This window comes from Myotis daubentonii, chromosome 2 (assembly GCF_963259705.1).
Source record: "Myotis daubentonii chromosome 2, mMyoDau2.1, whole genome shotgun sequence".
In the NCBI taxonomy this organism is placed as follows: Eukaryota; Metazoa; Chordata; class Mammalia; order Chiroptera; family Vespertilionidae; genus Myotis; species Myotis daubentonii.
In genome coordinates, this window is record NC_081841.1 from 39127541 (window position 1) to 39152864 (window position 25324).

Sequence of the window (25324 nt, forward strand, 5' to 3'; positions counted from 1 at the left end):
GGCTGTGGGAAGCTTGGCTTCCTCCACCACTGGAGCAACCAAGCCTCTTGCTCGCTCCAGCTCCGTGGCTGCCGGCTGCCATCTTGATTGGGTTAATTTGCATATAGTCGCTATGATTGGCTGGTGGGCGTGGCTTAAGGAGTAGTGAAGGTATGGTCAATTTGCATGTTTGTCTTTTATTAGTGTAGACTAGAGGCTTGGTGCACAAAAATTTGTGCACTCGGCGGGGAGGGGGGGTCCCTCAGCCCGGCCTGTGCCCTCTCGCAGTCTGGGACCCCTCAGGGGATGACCACCTGCTGGCTTAGGCCTGCTCCCTGGGGGGATTGGGCCTAAGATGGCAATCAGGCATCCCCTCTGGCAGCCCGGCAGCCCTCGGGGGATGTCCACTTGCCAGCGGGGAACAGGCCTAAACTGCAGTCAGACATCCTTAGTGCTGCTGAGGAGGCAGGAGCGGCTCCCACCACCACCGCTGTACTGGCAGCCATCAGCCTGGCTTGTGGCTGAGCAGAGCTCCCCATGTGGGAGCGCAATGACCACCAGAGGGCAGCTCCTGCATTGAGCATCTGCCCCCTGGTGGTCAGTGTGTGTCATCGTGACCAGTGATTCCCAGTCCTTCTGCTGTTAGGGTCAGTTTGCATATTACCCTTTTACTATATAGGATAGAGGCCTGGTGCACGGGTGGGGTCCGGCTGGTTTGCTCTGAAGGGTGTCCTGGATCAGGGTGGGGGTCCCGCTTGGGTGCCTGGCCAGCCTGGATGAGGGGATGATGGCTGTTTGCAGCTGGTCACACCCCCTTCAGGGTGGGGATCCCCACTGGGGTGCCTGGCCAGTCTGGGTGAGGGGCTGAGGGCCGTTTTCAGGCTGGCGGGCCACTGAAGCTCCCAACCTCTCCTTTTTTCCTTTCTTTTTTTTTTATTCTGGGATTTATTTACCTTCTATGGCTGTCACTGGAACTCAGAGCCGGCTTTAGCTCTGAGGCCTGGCTCCAGCTCTGAGGCCTCGGCTGCTGAAAGCAGGTATCTGGGTTTGTCTGGCTTCTATAATTGAAACACTGTTGTAACTCCAGCTCTGAGGCCCGGCTGGCTGAAACCAGGTTTCTAGGGTTTGTTTAGCTTCTATAATTGCAACATTGTTTCTTAGAGTGCAGCTCAGAGGCCGGCAGCGGCAGGCAGGGAACCTTGGCTTCCTCCATCACTGAAGCAAGCAAGCCTCCTGTTCGCTTCAGCTGCCTGGCTGCCGGCTGCCATCTTGGTTGGCAGTTAATTTGCATATTGCCCTGATTAGCCAATGGGAAGCGTGTCAGAGGTACGGTTAATTACCATGTTTGTCTATTATTAGATAGGATGTTGTGCTTAGCAAGAAATTTGTGTGTTGATGTAGTTATAAATATTAGGCTCTTAAAGTTCTATTTTTATTTCTTTCTCCATAAAATATATTGATTCTAGAAGTAATACACACTTAGAACACAAATAAGTTTACATGGATTATTAATTTCTTCACTCTACTAAGGCAGATCTACCTAACATACTGGAAATCATAATCAAGTTTTTAGCTAAACTAGAATTTCATGCTTTCTTTGGACACTGAAAATTAATCAGTTTCTGAATTTCCATTGTACCATTGCAGTAACATCATCACTCATTACATGTTTTGCATATGCAGGAAGTGAGGGTAGGATAAAAAATGAAAACAGTTAGAATTAAAATCCATAAATCCCTCTATTTACTAGTTTGTTCTTTAGTCAGTTTGCCTCAATATGTGTCAATTTACCCAAAAACATTTAGTTCAACAATTATCTTAAAATGAAGATTTTAAGATATATAATGGAAATATGCAAAACTTACTCTAGCTCGAAGATATCCCAGATTAGATAATAATAATGGAAATACATGATTCTGCAGCAACAACTCCATTTGATCCTTGAATAAACTCTTCTGTTAGGAAATAGAAATTAAGTTTCAACTTATATATCCTAATAAAGTATGTTTATTATGACTTACACTTACTACACTTCTATTTCCAATTTTGTAAAACTATTTCACTGATATATTGCATGTTTTAAAACAAGACAAAAATAGCCCTGGCCTGTGTGGTTCAGTTGGTTGAGCATCATCCCATGCACCAAGTGGTTGCTGGTTCGATCAGATTTTGGGCTTGATCCCAGGTGAGGGGGTGTGCAGGAGGCAGCCAATCAATGTTTCTCCCTCTCTCTCTCTCTCTCTCTCTCTCTCTCTCTCTCTCCCTCCTTCCCTTCTTCTTTCTCTCTAAAGTCAATTTTTTTAAAAAAAATTTTTTTTTTTTAAAGATGCCCATCTGGTGTGGCTCAGTGGTTGAGTGTCAACATTTTAACTAGGAGGTCACAGTTCAATTCCTGATCAGGGCACATGCCCAGGTTGCAGGCTCAGTCTCCAGTGGGGGAAGTGCAGGAGGCAGCCAAAAAATGATTCTCTCTCATCATTGATATCTCTCTCTCTCTCTCTCCCTCTCCCTTCCTTTTTGAAATCAATAAAAATATATTTTTTTTAAAAAGAGACAAAAAAACAGTACCTTAAATATAATTTGATACTGATTGATTTTGGTAAGAACAAAGTCAAAAGTTCTTTTTAACTCAAGATACAGGTGACAAAAAGAATATTTACAGTCAACTCAATTATGCAGAAGCAGTCACCAGTTTTAAATTATCCGTAACTTTCATATTCTCACATTTGCCAATGCTTCACAGTTTTAAGTAAATTAAATTATAAGTAACTTAACCTTCAATAAAATATCAGCTAGGGAACCAATCACATGCAGGGCTCCATCTTTCTTCCTCGGGTCAAAGTTTGGGTCTGTTAGGATTTGATAACAGAATGCCATCATTTTTGGCAAGACCTAAAGAAATAGAAGAATCCATTTCAGTCTACATTAGCTTTCCTTGTATTACTATAGTATTATTTATATACAATGTACAAATTTTCAAAATTAAAGCATTTTACTGTGTTTCATAAAGTATTTATAATGAAGAAAACAAAATAACCCTTTGCCCTTACTAGGATAATAAATATTCTTAAAGTGACAGATTATAACTAATAAGACAATTTTTCAAACACTAGGGTTATATTAAATCAACACAGGATTTAAAAAGAATAACTATGTACCTCTTTTCTTTTCTTTGCAGCAGTATATAAGAGAGTCTGGGCTGCTGTGGTAGGAGAAGCATAATCTTCAAAAATGTCTAAGATTTTAAAAGATTAAACCATTTTAGTAAAAATACAATTACTTAATACGGATTTTAAATCTGATTAATCACTATTCCAAAATCAAGAAAAAAACAACAGTCCACATATGACATTGCTTTACAGAATAAAAAAAAGCTAGAAGATACATTGTCAGTGTTTTCTCTAAGGGTATATCATCAAGTGTTTTCATGCACAAGAGTATATATCAAATTCTACAGGGCTTACCTTTTTAAACAATCATATATATATAACCCTAATATGCAAATAGACCAAACAGCAGAACAACCAAACAACCGAATAACCGGTCACTATAATGTGCGCTGACCACCAGGGGGCGGGCATCAGCTGTGACGGGATGGTGGAGCAGGTGAGCAAGGGCACCAGACCAAGGTGGCACTGCGGTCCTGCCCAGCACTGGCACCTACTGCCAGCGCCAGCCCTGCTCACACCCACTGTTGGCACCGAAGCAGCCACTCACACCTGGAGCGGGCACCAGAGCCGCCACTCAACCGCTTCGGGCCATCAGAGAGTGCAAGCGGGGCCGGTGCTGTCAGTGTGTGGGAGTGGCAGGGGTGGTAGCGGGGCTGCCGGCAGACAGGGGACCGGGGGCCGTGGTGGGAGGGGCCAGGCAAGGGCATGGAGAATCGGCTGAGACCCACCCCGGTACCCACTGCAGCCTCACAGCCAACACTGTGCACGAATTTGTGCACTGGGCCCCTAGTAGTAAAGAAATATATTAAATACATTTTAGGCATAGCTGCTTCACAGAGGGTAGGAAAAGTGCTGTATCTCTATCAAAAAACAATAAAGATTTATTTAGTGCTTACTATGTGCCAGGCATTGTTTGTAGGCTCTGGGGACACAAAGATCAAACAAAAACAGTTCATGGAGTTTATAAGGTGAGAATAAGTAACATTCTACACATATACACACATGCACATATAATAGGTCAGGCTAAGAACAAATGTACAACAGGGTAAAGAGAAACACAGAGAGTGAGATGTGCTACTTTAAATAGGGTGTCAGGGAAAGCCTCTCCAATTCTCAATTAAGGTAACACTTAAGTAGAAATTGAAGGAGAAATCTCTACAAGGAACTCTAAAGATAAAGCAGAGGAAACAGCAAGTGTAAAAGTCCTGAGGGACTGCTTGCTAGCTCTTGGCCCTGTCAACAAGTATTCAAGGGGTATCTGTTTGAATATACACATATGCAAAACACAGAAGGTATTCAAAGGGAATTTGAATATGCACGTATGTAAAACAGATCACTTAACTACATGAAAATTTCAGAATAGGCAGTTTTATGTAAGAATATGAAAACTTGATAAGTATCTGATATATCCATATTTAAATATAAAAATAAAACCAAATCTACGTCTTTGCCTCAAAATATAAAACACAAACATGATAATACTAATAACTCACATTTACTGAGTACTTACTCTGTGGCAGGCACTATACTAAGGTTTTTCCCAGGATGTAGCATTCTACACTAAGCTGTTAACTAACTATGTGTATTATCCCACTTACTCCATCCAGCACTATTGTCATTGCCTGCTTTATAGCTGAAAACATTGCATCTCAGAGGCATTAAGTGGTGTGCCCATAGTCCCCCAAGTGAGTGACCAAGCCAGCACCATACCCAGGTTGCCTTAATATCAAAGCCTGAGCTCCTGTACTTTATACCAAATCCAAAAGCTTCATTATTAGGAGCAGATAATACCTTTAGATAGGAAAGTTTTGTTCATATAAACAACTGCAAGTAACAAAAATATAAAAAGAAAATGAATGCCATAGCTGTTCTTCCCTATAGTTATCCCAAAGTAAAATATACATCCTATTAATAAAAGCCTATGTCAGCAGTTCTCAACCTGTGGGTCGCAACCCCTTTGGCAGTCAAACGACCCTTTCACAGGGGTCACCTAAGACCATCCTGCATATCAGATATTTATATTACGATTCATAACAGTAGCAACATAACAGTAGCAACATTACAGTTATGAAGTAGCAACGAAAATAATTTTATGGTTGGGTCACAACATGAGGAACTGTATTTAAAGGGCCAGAAGGTTGAGAACCACTGTCCTATGTGGTTGTCACGCCCTCACACCATGACGCCCTCATGCCCCAACGAGCAATCACCAGGAGGCTGCGTGCACAGCAGGCATGAGTGGGCAGTCGGGGCTGCGGACGCACGTGGGTGGGTGGGGGCTTGACGCTGCATGTGCAGCACGGAGGCAGGGCCCATGGCTTCAGCCTACATCTTTGGGGCAATTCATCGAGGAGCCCTGGATGAGTGGGCGGGACCTACCTCTTTGGGGCAATCGATCATGGGGCTCCCGCACTATAAGAGGGCACAGGCCAGGCTGGGGGAACCCCACCCCCGCCCCCGCCCCAAGTGCACGAATTTCATGCACCTGGCCTCTAGTATCAAATAATAGCCATTGCATTCTAGTTCCCAGAAGGAAATGGTTAAAGAAAAAGCATTTCAGCTAGTCTTGAGTTATCCACATTCTCTTCTAGTCAATAAAATGTAAATTCTGTCAATCAACACTCATAGCTCTTAATTATTTTATTTCTAAAAACTTCATATTTTATATGAAGAATAAGTGAAATAATGGTAGCTTTCTGAAAGCTAAACACTCTGCACATTACAAAAAATAAAGGTATCACAGAAAAGATAAACATTGAAAGAATATAATGAAAAAGAGAAGACTGGCTAATCACTCTGTTCCTAGAAAAACAAAAGCACCAGGAAGGGAGGAAATCATGTCCACGTGTAATGACTTTTAAAAGGAAAGAGTAGAACGGAGGGATAAACCAAATGGTAAATATCATTTCTCATTCATTGGCTTTTCCTGTACTTTGTCTCTGGATAAGAGGCACTTCCTCATTTACTGAATCAAACAGTACTAACACAGAGCACTGTAAAAACAACCTAGCATCTACACCAGTAGCATCGATACCAGTAGGCTTACCTCAAGTAGCCAGAGACACCTGGTCCACAAGGGAAAGCAATGCATTGCCAGTTTTATCAATTATTTATTTCAACATTTATTGAAGACATACTAGAGCCAAACACTAGTAGAGGACTGTAGAGATGTAGAAGGAATGGAGAATGCAAAATAAAGCAAATAAATAAGATACAGCCCCTGACCTCAGATAGCTCTAAGTTGTGGGAGAAACTGAGGTACACAAATAACATTTCACTATGTGAAGGGTTTGAGTATTCTATGAAGCAATTAATTCAAACCAGAGATACGGAAATGAACTCAGGCAATCTACACAGTTCAAGAGCTTCCAGGAAAATCCAAGCGAAATGGACCCTCCTCCCCTTCCCAGAGAACTGGGCCACATAGTGCAACCACTGTGAGTAATCTCATTCCCTTGTAGAAAACTTTATCTCTAAGATAAGGAGGCAAACTAAATTGGGGTGCTCTTAAAATATGCAGAAATCCAAAGGATCTGCCAGACTGAGCACAGCCCAATCTACAAATGGATACCCCAAAAAAAGGCTCAGAGAGGGATGGTCCCTGCAGATCAGCATCACAATAGAAAAGATTACAGATGGCGCCAAGACTGCTTCAGCCCCATTGCATGGATACATAAAGCGGCTTTTCATCTCCCACACCCAAAGGCCTCAAGTTCATTAGTTCAACAGAACATCAAACTCTCAGGAATTTCAAAGGTTATCGTGCAAAGCAGAACTTGGGGAATTTAACAAAGTAATAAAATCTCCTTAAAATACAAATTTAGGTCTATTACTATATGTATCCAGGAACCACGAGGAAAAAAAAAAATCTCGATTACCGAATTTCATCCTTATGTACTCATAGGGATCTTCTTGCCACAGCTCCTCATCCTCATCTTTATAACACATCACAGAAAAAATCACATCTTCAGAGATATTCTAAGAAGGAAAAAAACAAAACAGCAACTGGGTATAGCTATTCAAATTTGGGTTACACTAATAATGGATTTACTGACTGCCTTTATGATGTTAGTTTTCCAAACTGCACTATTAATCTTCCTATTAAGCTTGCAGCAGCTAAGGTGGGAGCAGGAAAGCAAGAGCTTAGAATGGGGGTAGAGGGTGAGGGGATTAGGGAGTAAAAGGTTGGGTTAAACATAAGTTTGTTTTTAAATAACAATTGATTAAAGATATAGAGAAAGATGAATGTAAATGCTATTTTTTGAAGCAACAGAAAGGATAATAAAGTTTTACTAACAAATCAGTAGTAAGCATACCTTGACTCTTTAAAAAGAAATAAATATCAAGCAAAGATTATATTTACTATTATATTTCTTTTTTGCGCATTTTTACATTTCCATTTTGGTTCTAAATGTCAACATATCAACAATATTAAAATTTTCTTTTCTTCCATTTACAAAAACCTAATTTCCTACTCTACAAATGCAGGTTTCAGGGGGAAAAGAAAAAACCACATCTGTATGTCCACTGCTGCTAATGCTCTACTAGGCCCTTTTGTGCTCCAGCAATTACATATGTAAAAACAGAACCATCTCGCCCTGGCCAGTGTGGATCAGTTGGCTGGAGCATCATTCCATACACCAAAGGTGCGGAGTTTAATCCCCAGTCAGGGCACACACGGGGAAGGCAAGATCAATGTTTCTCTCTCAGATCAATGTCTCTCTCTGTCTCTGTCTCTCTCTCTCTCTCTTCCTTCCTCTTTCTCTAAAATTAACAAGCATGTCCTCAGATGAGAATTAAAAAAAACAAAAACCACAGAACCATCTCTTAAATAAATTAAGTATTTCTAAGAGAAAAAATTCAGCCTAAGGATCCGTTTCTTATTCCTACATTACAGTCATGTAAAATTAAGGTCAAAGCCATCAAGCAGAAAATATACTATCGCAATTAATCCTTACTTTACAGAAACACAGCAAATAAAATGAAACTAGTTATCTATTAATTGCAAAGAAATGACCCCTGTTTGATCAAGGAGATTAGGCAAATATAATTAAAATGTCCACAGAAAACAATGCAAAAAATATTATATTGTTAAGACCTGTAATATGATAACATTAAATGAATTCTAACCTGGACACCAAAGGCAAAGAAAAGGAATTTCTTTTTCTTTTTAGATACCATCTTAGAGATTAGAATTCAAGAATTTACAGTTTTAAGGGTAAAAATTTCCATTCCTGACATTGTTGAATTACTCAAAATTGTCTGCATGCAAATAGGAATTTATTTATTAATGGCCTGTAATTTTTCATTCTCATTTGTCCTTTGATTAAATAACAATGTGGAATTCTATCTTTAAGTAAACAATTAAGCAAGGTCAACTGAATCCAAGTCCTCCAACTCATAAAACTTGGAAGTTTTCACTCTTCTCATACTTAAATTTCCAAGCCCTTCATATGAGATATGACTGCACTCATTTGTAATTATTAATGGAAATAAAAATATATTCAGCATAAAATATGGAATTAGTAACACTATGTCTAGAAAACCGAATTTAACCAGAGAATAATTTTAGAGAACTGCTCCCTGACACTCACCTGTATGTGTGGCTTCATCTGCTTCCACGTTACAGAGTGAACAACCCCTTGGTTGAGATAGTTGAATGCTTGCTGAAGAACCCGCGGGGCGATGTACTCTTTCTGTCTATATTGGTCTAAAATTTTTAGTAGTACCTATAGGAAAATGGAAAGAGAATATGTACAATTTTAAGGTTAAGGGGAGGGGCATTTAAGGCATGACCTAAAACCCAGAATGCATAAAGACAAAAACTAACAGATGTTAAGGGAAGTCAATATTTCGTGAGAAAGCTCCGGGGCAGTTTTAATTATTAGACAGGGTCATGTTATATGGAACAGTGCCTCACTGTAATTTCCAGCCATGTGTCCTACTTCTAACTACTCAGAGTAAGTCTTCGCGCTATTCCACATACTAGTTATTCAAATACATTAAGACTCCTGTTAAAAAAACAACAACAACAGACTTGACTAAATGAACATTGAAAACAACCATATAGCAAAAGACAGCACAAACAGATTTTAACATTTGATAAAGGTGCATTTCAAACCAGGAGAGAAACAGTTAAATTATCAAAAAAAATAGAAGACATCTGGCATGTTCAGGGTGGTACGGCCGTGGACTCAAATAAATAGTATTGGGACAACTATATTAACCCTCTGAACAAAAATGAAGTTGATTCCCTAACTAAACTTCATACCAAAATAAATTCTAGATGGCGAAATATTTAAACAAACAAAAAAAAAATGAAAGCATAAAATTCCTAGAAGAAAATATGGAAGAATTTTCTTTTAGAATCTCAGACAACGGAAAGTCTTTATAAACATAACACAAAACTGAGAAATTATTTTTTTAAAGATTGATTAAAAAGAGAGAGACTGTTTATATGGAAGGAGCCATGCCCACAGCAGCCATGACTATCCCAAGGACCCTCAGTCAGAGGTAATAAAACAAAGTCCAAGGCTTCTAATATCTGGTCTCCAGAGTTCTGCCCTACAGCAAGCCTATTAAATGAACTGGTGAATAAATAAAAAAGGGTTCTTTCAAAACAAGTACAGAACTTATAAATTCAGAACATAAATTCAGTTCAAGTTGTGTAAAATCCAGGTTGATAAAAGTGTCAGAGTCCTGCCATCATCTCTGCAGTGTTCAGCAATGCAGGCTAAAAATGGATGCTGTTCTTTCAGTGCATAGAAATGGTTCCCAAACTTCCATAAAAAATGTGTAAGTTCTCAGCTGAAATTCTTAATTTCTGAGCTCAGCTTCTCTTGAAATAGATCAATTCGTATTCCATGAACTCTTGTGATATAAAAGCTTGGAATAAAGAGGTGAGGCTCAAAGAAATAGAGGGTAGGAAACTCATAGGAAGTCAGAACGTTAATAGAAGAATCCAATCTAATACTGGTGACTGCTGTAGCAGGATCAACAAACTTAAAAGGTTTGAGTCCAGCCTCTAGCTGTCTAGAAGGGTACTTCTTGTAGCAGCTGCCTAGGCCACTTGGTTCTAAAACTAATTGCAGTGCATTAAACTCCCAGAGCTACCATTTCATCCCCTATCAATATGTAACATGATAATATATTTGTAACCTACTTTTATATAGATAGAAATGCCTTAACTACTTCTATTTTAAAAGCGTAAGTTTATTACCTGCTGAATTCCCACTGCATAGGTTTTCAAAAAGAATTCAGAAAATTCAAAGTATTCTTTTGTGACATTTCCTGGGCTTCCATATCTTAAAATAGAAAGAGAAAATGTTTAAATACTGTGAATTGTTTAAACCAGCATGTCCACTAGTTTAAATACAGTCCCTTGTTGAAAGATGCATTCTATTGGGGCAGAAAACAAACACTTTCTCTTCTTTTCACAAGCCCCAAAAGGAAATCATGAAAAGCTATCCTTTGACTCTGGGTCATACTTAAAATTTCAGACAGAAACTTCCACCTATTTAATTAACGATGATCCCCTAAATGTGAAATATTTCAAATAAAGTTATATCTAACATGTTTTCCAATAAATGCTTCTATAATTAAATTTGACTAACTTTCCTATGGAGCTGAATTACTAAGCACCTTCTTGTACAATGCCTGGATGTTTCCAATAAGCTAAACAATGTCATTTTCCATTCTTTTTATAGAAAAATAGAAAGATTCAGAGAAGACTGAGCACCTCATTATGATTTCGAAGTCAATGATCACAATTAAAACAGAGGGTGACTTTTTGCCCTCTATGGCACTAAAGACAAATAACCATATACTCTGGGCCATCAAGGGACCTACCCAACTTTATTATATCCAATACTGAGATTCTGACCTAAGATCATAAATCTAATACAGAGAATTACCGTTCAAAAAGACGAGCTACAATATGCAGCGCCCACTTCTTACACTTCCACCAGACTAGTTCTGGTCGATCATCCTCATCAATTTGCATAGTCTCCTAAAAGGACAAAAACACCCAGATGACATTTCTGCATAACAAAAGGTTTATATCAATAACAGGCAGAATAAATCTTGCTATAGACCAAGTAATATTAATTGTAAATTTAGATTGCCATATAAATGCAAATTCCTTCTTAAAAAATTTCAAGGTAGAAATTAAATAAGCAAAGTAAATTTCAACTAACCAATGCTGCTGTTCACATTTATCTCCCATCTTCAAAAGACCCAAATAAATAGAAAACAAATACAAAATACCAATTCACTTGAGGAAACTCTGGGATGACAGAAAAGTCCTACCATGTCTTCTGGAGCTGGGTGACAGTAACACAAGTGCATGTTTGCCATAATTTGCTGAGCTGTTCAATAAGTTCTGTGCATTTATGTATATAACTTAAACTTAAATATAATTTGTCCCAAAATATGAATAAGAGAAAAGTACTGCGCATTTGAAGACAACCTTAAATGTTAAAATAGTTTATATTTTTTAATTGAATTGGATTAGTTATCTCAGTTAATTTGATAAGTGAACTATAGCATCACTGTTACTGCAGATGAAAATGAGACACCATCTTTCACCCATCACACTGGCAACTTAGACTTTTATGTAAAATATTCTCAGTCACTGACTATTGAAGTGTAAGCCAGGGAAATGTTTCTGGAGAGTGCTTTGCAAGATCTGTCAAAGTCTTAAACCTTCCAGGAGTCAATCCAAAGAAAATAATCATGTATGTGCATAAAAATTTAAACTACATCCTTATAGTTAAAATACTAAAAAACTGAAACAATCTAAATGCCCAGCAAATGAAGCATTCAACAAAAATGATAGAGTTTAAAAACATTTGTATCATAAAAAAATTTATAAAAGATTTTAAGTGAAAAATAAATTTCAAATCAGTGCCTACATATACCATTTTTATAAATAAAAGATGGTTGTATATAGACACAGAGGAAAAAAAAAAAAAGCTAGAAGAATAAATACCAGTTCTCAAAAATGTTTTTTAGCATTTTTGTAGGAAAAAGGTAGTTATTTTATTACTTTGCTTACCTGGACAGTCCCAACATGAGCATGTTTTATTAATTATTTTTACTACAGTAGTAATTTTTCCCCCAGATAGGCTAAGATCATAAATCAGTCTACCACAAATATCCCAAACCCACATTTTCAGTTTTTCTTAGGAACAGAAGCTCTTTCTTACAGGGGGAACTGTCCTGTCAATAATAGCTCGAAAGATCTCCATCCACGTTGTCATGGTTTGGTTATTCACCAGCTGAAGAGGCAATGCATACTGAAAACAAAAGAACATCGCCGTCAGCAGTCATTCCTCCCTCCACAAGCCAGCAATCTCAGCTATACTGGAAGGCTGAAATACATGAAATGGCTAACGTTTGACCATGAAAATAGTAATTTAATATGGTTCAACCTAAAATTTAATTTTAAATTTAAAATCTAGAAGTATATATGCTATGAATTGTTCCCTCTGAGCTACTATTTTAAATGAAAATAAATTTTAATACAGTAAGGTCTCATTTATTCAGCATGAGATTCCAGGTAAGTGATTTTTACCATTTACCCCTTTGTCAAACTTTTCACTTCAACCACTTTTTTCCCAACTTTATTGAGATACTAGTGACTCAGTGCACAGATTCATGTATATTGAAAGGAAATTAATTAGAAGAAATATGTTAATATCACTATTGGCCCTTTCTCTAAATAGAAGTATTAACCAAATTCACGATCAACAATGACAGATCAAAACACACGTGCAATTGGCACCAGCAAGAACTTTATATGTATCGTGCATGCGCAAGTCTACTTAGCCTCTTACATATATATAGAAAAACTTGCTTAATTAGACCTGCTTTCTGATTTAGCTAAACTTTTTCCAGCCCAGTGAAGCACCCCAACTTCTCTTTCAGGTAATTGTCAGCAACACAGCAGTAAATATCAACATGAAGCAGATTATTATTGTAGATCATGCAGGGAGAACAAAAGGCAAAATATATAACAGTAGCAGTGTTTGACTATATTCTGCACAGTGAGAAAACCTGAAGTCATTTTCAAGTTCCACCATTTCTTACTTCTTTTCAGTCGGGTCAAGTTTCTAAACTTTCTAAATCTCTATTTTCTGGCTAATGAAAAGAAAATAGGATTCCACCAAGTCTCCTCCTATCTACCTACTCCAGGACTTCTGTGAGGATCAAATGAGATGAGGCATGGGAAAATGCTTCACAAACATTTGGTGAAATTGTAAAATGCTTGCACCTGGCTATAAAGCAAGTCATGTTCCTGGGCTGAAGAAACTGCAAGGAGGCTAGTCACTAGGGAGAGAAAGCCAGGCACTGTCATGTGACGTCATTACCCGGCACCCACAGTCACCGTTCCCAGGCTCGCCTGGGTCGTGGGCCGCATTTTGCACTGTGGGGTCTTGGCAGCATTGGCTGCGATTTGGTGTGGTGTTGCTCCAGAGGGTGGCAGGGCCTGTGTCCCACTTGGGGGAAGCCGAGTGTTGGGTTGTCAGCGCCAGGTCCGTGGTGCCATTTATTTTTAAATGGCCAGTGCATGTCATGGCAGCTCCTGCGTTGAGCACCTGTCCCTGGTGGTCAGTGCGCATCATAGCTACCGGTTGGACGGACGGACACTTAGCCTTTTATATGTGGAGATAATTGACATATAACACTGTGTGTGTATAGTTAAGGTACACAATGTGATATTTGATACATATATACAGTAGGTCCTCAGGTTACGTAGGAGATCCGTTCCTATGGTGCGACGTAATGCAATTTTCGCCGTAAGTCAGAACCCACCTACATAAGCACCTATGTCACTCACATGGGGCACATACACAGCAGTAATGAAGTGAAACAGTAAAATAAATTTAAAAGAGAGATAACAATTCCTGACCTTTACTTGTAGTAAATAAATAATAAAAAACATAAAGCACAAATGTACATATGTCGAAAAGATGGAACTTTTTTTTTTATAAATACTGTAAATGGGAGATGGCGACGTAATCACGAAATGACGTACGTCAAGTCCAACGTAACCCAAGGACTGCCTGTATATGAGAAATGATGACCACAATAAGATTATTTTTACTACAGTTAACTCCTCTATCACCTCACATAATTACGTATTTTGTAATGAGAACTCATTTTAACCACTTTAATGAAAATCTTTACCTCATGAAACATTTTTTTCAACTACTTTCATCTACACTGTGGCATACCATAGCCACTATATTACTGTAGGTCCCCCTTGCTATACTGTGAGTAAAGTGAGATGAGGCAATACTGTCTCTGCATCCATGCCTTCCAAAACCTGCTACATGCTAAGGACATAGTAAGAAGGAGACTCACACTCTAGTTGGGGTGCGGGGGGACATATATAAACAAGGAATTACACTATGGTGTTATAGGTGGACAGGTAACAGCTGCGCAGTATTGATGACGGCATACAAGAGGACTACCTAATCCTGCCTGGGAGTAGCAGCGATAAGGAAGGATGTGCAAGCTGAGACCTGGAGAAAGAGCACAGATCGGCCAAGGTGTAATGGGGAGAAGAGTGCTCCAGGCAGAAATACAGTATTTTAAAGGCTTGGAAGAGAGGGCATGACCTGTTCATAAAGCCAAAAGAATTGCAGCATGGCTAGTGTAAAGCACAAAGGTGAGAATGGTAAAAGGTAAGGTATAGAGAAGAAGGGTTTTGTAGGCCATGTTAAGAAGTCCACACTCTATGCTCTTGGTGCAATGGGTAATTTGGACTAGAGATCGGGACAGAGGAGAAGCAGGCTGAGGGTTGGGGAAGAATGACAATGAGTTCATTTTTTTTATCCTCACCTGAGGATATGTTTATTGATTTGAGAGAGAGAGAGAGAGAGAGAGGAATAAAGAGAGACAGACATTGATCAGACATTGATCGGTATGGGACGCAACCGCTCATGCCCTGACCAGGGATCAAACCCACAACCTAGGTATGTGCCCTGACCAGGAATTGAACCTAAAACCTTTTTGGTATATGAATGACATTCCAACCAACTGAGCCACCCAGCCAGGGCATGAGTTCACTTTTGGACAAACTAAGTTGTAAAGTATGTATGAAGCCCTAACCGGTTTGGCTCAGTGGATAAGAGTGTCAGCCTACGGACTCAAGGGTCCCAGGTTCGATTCCGGTCAAGGGCATGTACCTTGGTTGAGGCAGCTGATCAATGTTTCTCTCTCATCAATGTTTCTAACTTTCTATCCCTCTCCCTTCCTCTCTGTAAAAAATCAATAAAATATATATATATTAAAGTATGTATGAAGTACCCAAATGCTCTGTACACAATCTATACTAATAAAAGGGTAACATGCTAATTATACCGGACGTCTTCCAGACATCCTTCTGGATAAAGCCACAGTGCTAGGGGCCAAGGCAGAGGCGATCAGGCCAGCAGGGGAGCAGTTAGAGGGCGATCAGGGCAGCAGGGGAGGGCAGTTAGGGAGCAATCAGACCAGCAGGGGAGCAATTAGGGGGCAATCAGGCTGGCAGGGGAACAGTTAGGGGCATCAGGCCAGCATGCAGAGGTGGATGATCAGGCAGGCAGGCAGGCGAGCAGTTAGGAGCCAGCAATCCGGGACTGCGAGAGGGATGTCGGACACCCCCCGAGGGTCCCAGATTGGAGAGGGTGCAGGCCGGGCTGAGGGACACACAACCCCCCTGCATGAATTTTGTGCACCAGGCCTCTAGTATTTAATAAATGCTAGACAAAGTCAATTTAATTGTATCATACTTTTCAAAACATATATATTTCTGCCTCTTCCCAAATTGTCAATCACTTCTTACTTACACTATCACTGTAATTATACCTCTGAGAGCCTTCTAAATCTGCTTCAAGGATACCCAGCAGGAGCATACTACTTTAGTAGCATATAATAGATAACCAAAATCATCTAAAATGTTGAGATTTTTCACTAGTTTTTGAGGTTTTTAGCATGTATATGTTGAGAGAGAAAAAAAACATTTTAGATTTTGCCCTCTTAGCTCAAGTAGACATAGAAGTTTGGGGACAATTATTTCATCAGCCTCTGGTTGACTTCCTGATTTCTGGCTATACTTCTCCCAGTGGAAAAGGGAATAAATGGGATGTTACTATATCTAATGGCAAAACATCTCACTGAACGCTTGCCTCAGAGTAAAGTGATCCTCCTGAGGAAAATTTCTGAGCAGTGCTTTAATAAAAAGGCAAAGGCACCATACATCTTCCTTCCCTATTACTTGAAAAAAAGAGGGTGGAGAATATATTTTTCTACTATCCCAGTTTCTTATCTCTCCTCAGATTTGCCTCCTTCTCCCTTCCCTCTCTCCCCAAAAAAGGCTGAGCTGAAAACAAAATCTGCCTCAAACTATCTCTATTAAAAGGTTAAAAGGCTAAAAATATAAATTTTTATTGAAGTGAAATATTCTGAAAGTGCAAAACTACTTTGTTAGCTTTAAATTAGGTCAAATGCAAACAAACTACCATCAGTATGATTTCCCACTAAAAGGGAGTATGTTCTTTTCCTTCCTCTTCTCCTATAATCATAACTAATTCACAGGCAGATACTATGGACAGATGAGTCAAGTCATCAGGTTCTAGGGCAGTTAACTCCCCTGGTTCTCCCATTCCCAGCACTTCAGACCCTGGAGTACAAGCCATACAGACATTGGCTCTCAGCTCTGACACTCGGATAACTTTGCACAATCAGGTTAATTTCTGTGAGCCTGTTCTCCCATAAGGATTTTTTTAAAGAAATACGTGTGAGAATATATAAGAAATGTTAACAATAACTGACACTTATTGAGCATCTTCCATGTATGAGGCAGAAAAGCAAGGCCTCAAATTTGTCTTCTGCAATAGACACTTACCTGAACAAGTGCATAGAAGATTTTCAAAATCTGTTTCTGTAGTAACACAGAATAATGTGAGGAATCGGGAAGGAGCTGCATGATTTGATGTTGAATACGAGGCAGAAATATTTGCATTGCTGCTATAAGAGGCTCTCTTTCCTCTGCTTTCTTATATCTACATGAGCAAAAACAAAAAGAGAGAAAAATAATTGTCCCCCCTTGCAAAAGAACAATAAATAATGAAAAATATATATACATATTTTAAAAACTATATAGAGCTAGCCAAACAAAAACATTCCAACCATTGGCTTACATTTTCTGTTTGAATTGTTAGAATAAACTTGGAAGAACTTCAAAAGAACCTATCCCTCTTTTAGGCAGAATACCGAAAATCTTACTATAAATAAATAGACTAGTTTCAAGTCTATTTTGTGGCTTTCCTAAATAAATTTTTCTACTATTTAATTTAATTTTCATCATACCACAATCCTTCCTATAAAATACAATTTGATATGTTTAAATAGATATTCTTATATAACAAATAATGTGGGGAAATACATTCCTTCTCACAATATCCTAAATTAAGACATTAAAGTGGTTTCCAAATGTACATGCCATTAGGTCACTTCAATTGCCACAAATCTAAATATCTTCTAAAAATTCTACAGAGCATGAACTAAGCAGCTTGTAAAAAGGTCTACAGGACTTTGCATGTGTAAGTAGCAATCCTCTCCGAAACCAGAAAGCAATGCTATTAAACGTCGTACTTGTCTCCCACCTCCCAAGCAGCTTTTGTGCAAAACAGTCACTAGCAAAGAAACTTTAATATTTTCTATTTTGCCTCCAAAAAGTTAAATGTTTGCTGTACTTACTAATGTGCTCACTTGAAGACAAATGTCAAGAATTACCCAGGAAAGCTGTTAATAAGTGGTCCTCTGAAACTAGCAAATAATTTTTGAAAAGCACTGCAATATCATACCGTATCACTGCCTCAAAGATTAGCATGTACATTAACAGATTAAAGGTTCTTTAAATAACTGTAGTAAATAAACATGTTTGTGCTTATCCACCATTTGCCAAACTAACCTGATCCCCCCAGAACACCCAGCACAACCCGTCTATGCAATTTAATTCTTTTTAAGTACCACAAGGCTGGTATTTTTAGCCAATGGAAATCAACTTACTCATATGTCTTCACCAGTTGATACAGACATAATAAACTGCCAAGCCAGCTTCCGCTGCTCTGTGACTGCAAGTAATAGTCTATCTTGTCGACTACTGCTGGCCAGTGACCGGGGAAATCGCATTTAATGATGGCACGGAGACACATTGTTAACTGGACTCTAAAAGGTGGGGGAGAGGGGGCGGAAGAAAGTCCAAAATCTAAGTGGTTAATAAATATCAGGTTTCAAAGACCCCTAATATTTTACATAAAATCACTTTAAGTCCTATTTACCTACATGATATAGTTATATATCTGGGAGGGAGGACAAAGAACAGTATTAGAAAGACAAACCTCAGTAGCTCAACTTACTGAAAATAAAGAGAACAGGTCATTTCCTAAGAAAAACAAATAAAGCCTTTCAAACAGTCTTATCCTAAATACAGGGGAGAAAAAAATCTCTCTTCTATAAACTATCAATATGTCCTTACATGGTCATTTGCAAAAGGTCAGAAAGTGAGCCTGGCTAACTTAGGATTCCACAGTGAAAAAAATAAACATGTGTGTTGAGTTAAACAGCCAATAACTTAGATTCACTGAAATGAAACAAACAAAATAATGCCCTTTCCTATGTTAACCAAATCTGTTTGAAAATTTTTCTTTGCAAAACTCTGACATAAACTTTAAAAATATTTCTTCAAAGTGATTACAGTCGAGGCTTCAGGACATAACAGAAGCAAAGCCACAAAGAACTGTCTCGTTATAAAGGTCTCCCCTTGTGCCACCAGCAGCTGTTCCCAAACAACCAATATGTCAAATCTGCAACAAAACTGAAACTTTCCCTTTTTAAAGATTTCATCTTCAGGTTGACCCTCCCAACCCTCTTCTCACTGCAACCAAGCAAAGGATGGCTATGAGCGGCCATCCTTTCCTACATTACTAGGTAGAAGCACTGCAAGACTCAGAGATGTCTGAAAATGTAAAGATTTTGACAAGAAATAGATCCATGATTACACCATAGGGGAGCCACTGCCCAGCTTGGAACTTGGACAACCAGTGAGAATAACGGTGGTTTTCTTTCACCAGTACACCTACTTTCTCCTCTCAGCAAAGTAACTGTACCAAGAGCAGTATAATGTTTCTTCTCCTTCCTCACTGTTTCTTCCTCACACTTTCTTCCCTTTCTCCTGCTTATGTCATAATGTACATTAGACACAAGGAGAAAAGTTATACCTAATCTCTTGACATTAAACAATTTCATTCCCCTACCTCAGTTTCATCTATTTCCCTCCCCCATTTTCAAAAGAAATCTAATTACTAGCTCAGGTTGGAAAGAGTTTGTTTCTCCTATTTTAAGACTGCAAAATCCTTATGACCCTACAGCGGTGCTGTCCAATAGACAGGGGCAGCCATTAGTTACATGTGCACACTCTGAACTTATCGAAGTTAAATTAAAAACTCCCCTCCTCGGCTACACGGGCCACACTTCAAGCACTCGATACCATGTCAGCCACACGGCTAAGCGCAAATAGAGGAGATTCCCATCCCTGCAGAACGCTCTCCCGGACAGCGTTGCTCTACAGCACCTAAGCCAAATGTGAAAAAACCACAGGTGATTCTTCTATTGATACGTACTCTATCCTGTCTCCTCCAAAGGAAAAGATACTCAGCTCATAAAAATGAATGGAAAGAGAGGCCAGTGTTAAGAAAAGTGGTAGGTTAAAACTCCCAGAAGTCAATTTCTCTGTGTCAGGTAAAAGAAAAGCAGACAGAAAAAAGTCAAGAGATCATAACTAAGAACATAGTTATTTCCACAGCAGGGATTTATACAACAATTTTAATTAAGGACGATTTTTGCCTTAACTCTTTTTTGTGGCAACTTAAAGTAACTGAATCTTTCCCAAAATATTGCAAAGGATTACAAAAGCAAAGACAAATCAGCAAAACAGTATTCTCTGAGTGCCCATCTTCATTAATTTACCTTTTTAAAAACCAAACTTGAGGATGATGATTAAATCCAACCTCCCCGCTCAATGCATATATTTTGTGCTTCCTACTATTAACCATGTAGATATAGTCTAATGTACCTCACTAAATCTGGAGACCGAATTATTCCTTCCACAATGTTATCACGTATTTGCTGGCGATCATTTTCATGAATGTTGAATGGAAATATTGCTTCTCCTGGGGGAGGTTCTCGGTCCGGCCAGTACTGTGTAACCATGTTCTTCAAGTAAATGGCAGCTAAAATAGAGAAAAAAAATGCCAGTATAGCAGTACCAAAAAGATAACTTTATTCAGCTTGTCAGAGCGTGAAAGGCTTAAACCCTTCAAAGTTAAACATGACAGCCAATAAAAAATGGAAAATCTTGCAATTATAAATCTTACAACGTGTCTTTTATATAAGCCATCTTGTATGGTGCCCATAATAAAAATATTTTCTAGTTATAAAATTAACAGCATTTAATGACTGAATTATAAGTAAGTCCATGATTTTACCATGTGTGTATCTTTGTTGTCTGAAGGTTGCTTCTTATTTTCAAGTCCAGTTCTATAGGGACTAAAATGGTTTTGTGATGATATGGGGAACCTCCCATTCTAATGCACTATTGATAGAAAATGTAGCAGAAGCAACTTGGTGATAAGATTCAAAATTCTAAATGTTAACATCATTAAGATCCATTGACCTAGCAGTTCCGTTTCTTGTCATTTACTCTATGAAAATATTCCCACAAGTATCCAGAGATATATGTCCAAGGATGCTCATTTGAGCATTGCCTCTATAACAACAATAAGGGTCAATAAAGGAAATGTCTATTAACATCAAATTGTTTAAATAAAGTATGGCAGTTCTCTACAAAGAAATGCATATGCACTGACATGGAACAATTCTCCAAGCATCAATGGTTAAATTTAAAAAAGGAAATTATAAAATAGCATATGTAATATAAACAGATCTTTGTTACTTTCTAAAGCCAGCATAGCCCTCGCCAGTTTGGCTCAGTGGATAGAGCATTGGCCTTGGGACTGAAGGGTCCCAGGTTTTAATTTCTGTCAAGGGCACGTACATACCTCAGTTACAGGTTGGATCGCCAGCCCTGGAGCTGTACCAGAGGCAACCAATAGATGTGTCTTTCTCACATCGATGTTTCTCTCCCTATCTCTCCTCCTCCCTTCTATCTCTCTAAAAATCAATGGAAAATATCCTTGGATGAGGATTAACAAAATAATAATAATAATAATGCCAGTATAGCTATGGGGGGGAAATAGATTTGGAGAACATGCCCCTAAACTGATGGCAGCTATCTTTGGGGGTGAGATTAAGAGGAATCTAATGTATAAATTCTGTGTTTCTGTAGTGTTTATATGCCATATAAAGAAGACATTAGTTTAATAAACTGCTTTAAAATCTTTAAAAATACTACTTCCACAAAGCTTTCATAGGAACTTCAGAATGGCCCTACTTAGGTTATTTAAAATAGCAAAAAGGTGTTTCAGAACAGCCTATTTTATAAAACAAAAATTAAATAAAACTGAGAGTAATGCTTTCAAAAAACTTACATAGAAGTCTTACAAACCTTATTAATGTAAAAATTGCAATACAAATGTTTTCTATAGATTTTTTTCTAATCTAAGGGATTAGAAAGGGAACTTTCAGGAAATCATACATAGTTTTATATTTTCCCAAAACTGAATGATTCTTTACTTTTTCATTATTATTTCAAGTAAAATTAAATACTTTTATCAGCACGTAGAGTATAACCCCATTTCTATAAAACATCATCAATTGCTATACCCTAACACATGCACATGTGTTAATGATGCTCATTTATAATTTAATGAATGTTGAGCTTTTTTTACTTTCTTCTTGGTATTCTTCTATAATGCCCAAATTATTTACAATGAGTATCTGTCACTTCAATAATTTTTAAAAGCCCTTTTAACTATTTTTCAATTAGTATTATTATTTTATCTCCTTCACCTTGAAGTTACTATCTTTTCAGAACTCATGATTTTCCAAAGCTTTCTCCCTTTTTTTTACCTTTTGGGCTCTAATGGCCAGCTTATCTTTTTTTTCTTTAAATATATATTTTATTGATTTTTTACAGAGAGGAAGGGAGAGAGATAGAGAGTTAGAAACATCGATGAGAGAGAAACATCAATCAGCTGCCTCCTGCACATCTCCCACTGGGGATGTGCCCGCAACCCAGGTACATGCCCTTGACCGGAATCGAACCTGGGACCTTTCAGTCCGCAGGCCGACGCTCTATCCACTGAGCCAAACCGGTTTCGGCCTTTTTTAATCTTTATTTCATTTTTTTCCCATCACCATTTATTCCCCCTATACCCTCTTCCACCTCCCATCCCCAATCTACCACAGGTCCCATAGACTTAAATGTAAGTTTCATGTTTAAAGCAAAAGTCCTGCTCCCTCATCACATGGTTAGGAACGTCTATGCAATACTTTACACCTCCATGATCTGATACACAGATGGAGTATATAAATTCACATATATAAATTCACATACATAAATTCACATACATAAATTCACATACATAAATTCACATACATAAATTCACATATATAAATTCACATACATAAGTTCACATACATAAATTCACATATATAAATTCACATACATAAATTCACATATATAAATTCACATACATAAATTCACATATATAAATTCACATACATAAATTCACATACATAAATTCACATATATAAATTCATGATATTAATCTGTGGGCCCAAAGGCTAGGCCTCCAGGAATCATAAAAAATTAGGGAGATGAAGCTCTTAAAATAAAGGAAAGATAAGGGGAAAAACAGCAAAGTTACAGAGGCAAGGGATTGACAGATAGAAGAAAAAGAAAAAAAGAAAAAGCTAAGAGAGATTTAAGAACTCAGTATCTACCCCTAAAGTTCCAGGTTAAAGGAAAGTGATTTTTTAAGCCATTAGAAATACTTCTTGTGCATTTCCTGGTGTGTTTTGTTTCTTCAAGAAATAAAATATGTTTAAAATTAAAATAAAACTCTACTTTTACTTTTACCAAAAATAAGTTTATAAAGATTAAAAAAAAACAACTCACCTGCCTGGCGCACTGGGAATTCCACATGGTCAGAGACTATAATCCGAAGTAAACTGGGGGCAAAATTGATAATCTTGTAGGACTGAAATTACAAAGAAATATTTTATAAAATAGGGCAATATAAATGAATAACTATTAGCACCTGTGACTAAATACACTCCTGTAAATAAAACTTTTAAAGTGAAAGAAATTCTCCAAAATGAAGATTACTAAAATACTTCAAGTCAAAAAAATTAACTTAGAATAAATTGATGAAGAATCTGAACATTTTTATTTGTTTGTTTTGTTGTGTGTTTCTTTCAAATATATGGTCATAATGCTCTCCAGAATGGGAGCAGCAATTTGCCATAGCAACAGTAGTAAATGAGTGTGTCCGTCTACCCAAAGTAGGGATTATCATGCCTGCAAAAACTTAAAAACCTTATTCCTGTTTTAAATTACACTTCCTCTATGTTGAATTATTCCTGTGTGTTGCCTGTTTGTTTTTCTACAAGTTCCTTATTCCCTTTATCCTTTTGTAAATGGAATATTTGTTTTAGTCTTAATAAGTTCTATGAGCTATTTATGAATTTACAATCTCAACCTTTTTGGGGGGACCAATACATTTCAAGTGTTTCTTTCCAGCTTATTTGTGCTTTAATTTAGTTTATGGTATTTTTGACAAACCAAAAACAGAAAAACATGTGCTTCAGAAAACAGGAGATCCAGCACAGGAAAAGAAGATCGCATTAAATAGCTATGCATGAGCCCTGGAGAGGACGCAGTCCAGATGGCAAGAGGGTGCCTCACCGCATGGAGCTGTCATCAGCTCTGCTGCTGAAGCATCTGAAATTTAGCAATGCTCAAGTGAGGCTGTGCTCATGAAGTAAGTGCCTGCCGCCTGGGTCATTTCACCCACAGACATGTTCTAACTTGACTGACTCCTGAGTTTGGTCAGGGTGACTTTAGAAGCACAAAAAAATCAAGAGCAAGCCCATTCCTGCCCATTCCTTCTGACCATATTCCCACCGGATGTCTGGTGCCTAGACCATATTACAGCCCTGCCGTATTCCCAGAGCTTTGACTTGGCCTTGCCGGCTGACAATCCCAGAAAACACTCCTGAATTCTCAGTAAGGCTAAAGCCAGACATATGATGCAGAATCTGTCCAGTTTACCTTCTCCCAGGAGCCTGGATCTACCATGGCACACCACTCAATTTTTTAACTTATCACCTTTCCTATCCGTTTATTTATAACTAGAGGCCCAGTGCACAAAATTCATGTGGGGGGCGGGGGGGCGGTTTGGGGAGTCCCTCAGCCTAGCCTCCACTCTCTCGCAATCCGGGACCCCTCAGGGGATGTCCGACTGCTGGCTCCGGACCGCTCACCTGCCTGCCTGCCTGATCACTAACCACTCTGCCTGCCTGCTTCATCACCCCTAACTGCTTGCCTGCCTGCTTCATCACCCCTAAGCGCTCGCCTGCCTGCCTCATCGCCCCTAACCACCTCTGCCTTGGCCCCTGCTGCTGTGGCTTCTTTCGGAAGAGTGTCCAGAATGACATCCAGAAGGTCATTCAGCTATCCAGCCTAATTAGCATATTATGCTTTTATTATTATAGATAGCATTTATTAAGATGTTTGACTACAAAAAAAAGAGAGAAAACTGGCATCTTTAAAATATTAATCCTTTTGGAGCTCCAGTGGCGCAATCGGTTAGCGCGCGGTACTTATAAAATATTAATCCTTTCCATGAAAGAGCATTATGCTTTCCAATCCTTCAGTAAAATTTTGAATTATCTTAAAATTGTTCTACCTTTCACCCTTATAAACCTCAGAATCTTAAATCTGTTGTATATAAAGTATATTCTGTTTTACCCATACTTGCAACTGCCAGAATTTTAAAGTATTGTTAAAGAAAACAGATTTCTTTTAACAGCAGTTTACAGGAATCAAAATTAACACAAATGTAGCCCAATCTTTTGCACCTTCTACATTTACATTATAAAATAACTCCTGTTCGTAACTTTTGAGATACTGGAAGGTCTTATAGTGAATCAAATATCTA

The 25324-nt window shown here is 38.4% G+C and overlaps 1 protein-coding gene across 3 annotated transcripts in view; it reads right to left on the reverse strand.

Annotated features, from left to right (window-relative positions):
• IPO8 (importin 8) overlaps positions 1-25324 on the reverse strand; it is a 60429-nt gene that overhangs the window by 31105 nt on the left and 4000 nt on the right. For 2 of the 3 annotated variants that reach the window (XM_059682483.1, XM_059682484.1), the window contains exons 2-13: positions 23281-23362; positions 20275-20431; positions 18210-18368; positions 17044-17200; positions 12356-12445; positions 11063-11157; positions 10369-10453; positions 8744-8878; positions 7028-7127; positions 3138-3214; positions 2755-2871; positions 1845-1934 (exon numbers count right to left, since the gene is read on the reverse strand). In XM_059682483.1, coding sequence (XP_059538466.1) covers positions 1845-1934; positions 2755-2871; positions 3138-3214; positions 7028-7127; positions 8744-8878; positions 10369-10453; positions 11063-11157; positions 12356-12445; positions 17044-17200; positions 18210-18368; positions 20275-20431; positions 23281-23362 — 1344 coding nt within the window. Of the gene's footprint in view, positions 1-1844; positions 1935-2754; positions 2872-3137; positions 3215-7027; positions 7128-8743; positions 8879-10368; positions 10454-11062; positions 11158-12355; positions 12446-17043; positions 17201-18209; positions 18369-20274; positions 20432-20686; positions 20739-23280; positions 23363-25324 lie in introns of those variants that run through there. The other variant, XM_059682485.1, reaches the window with a different exon arrangement.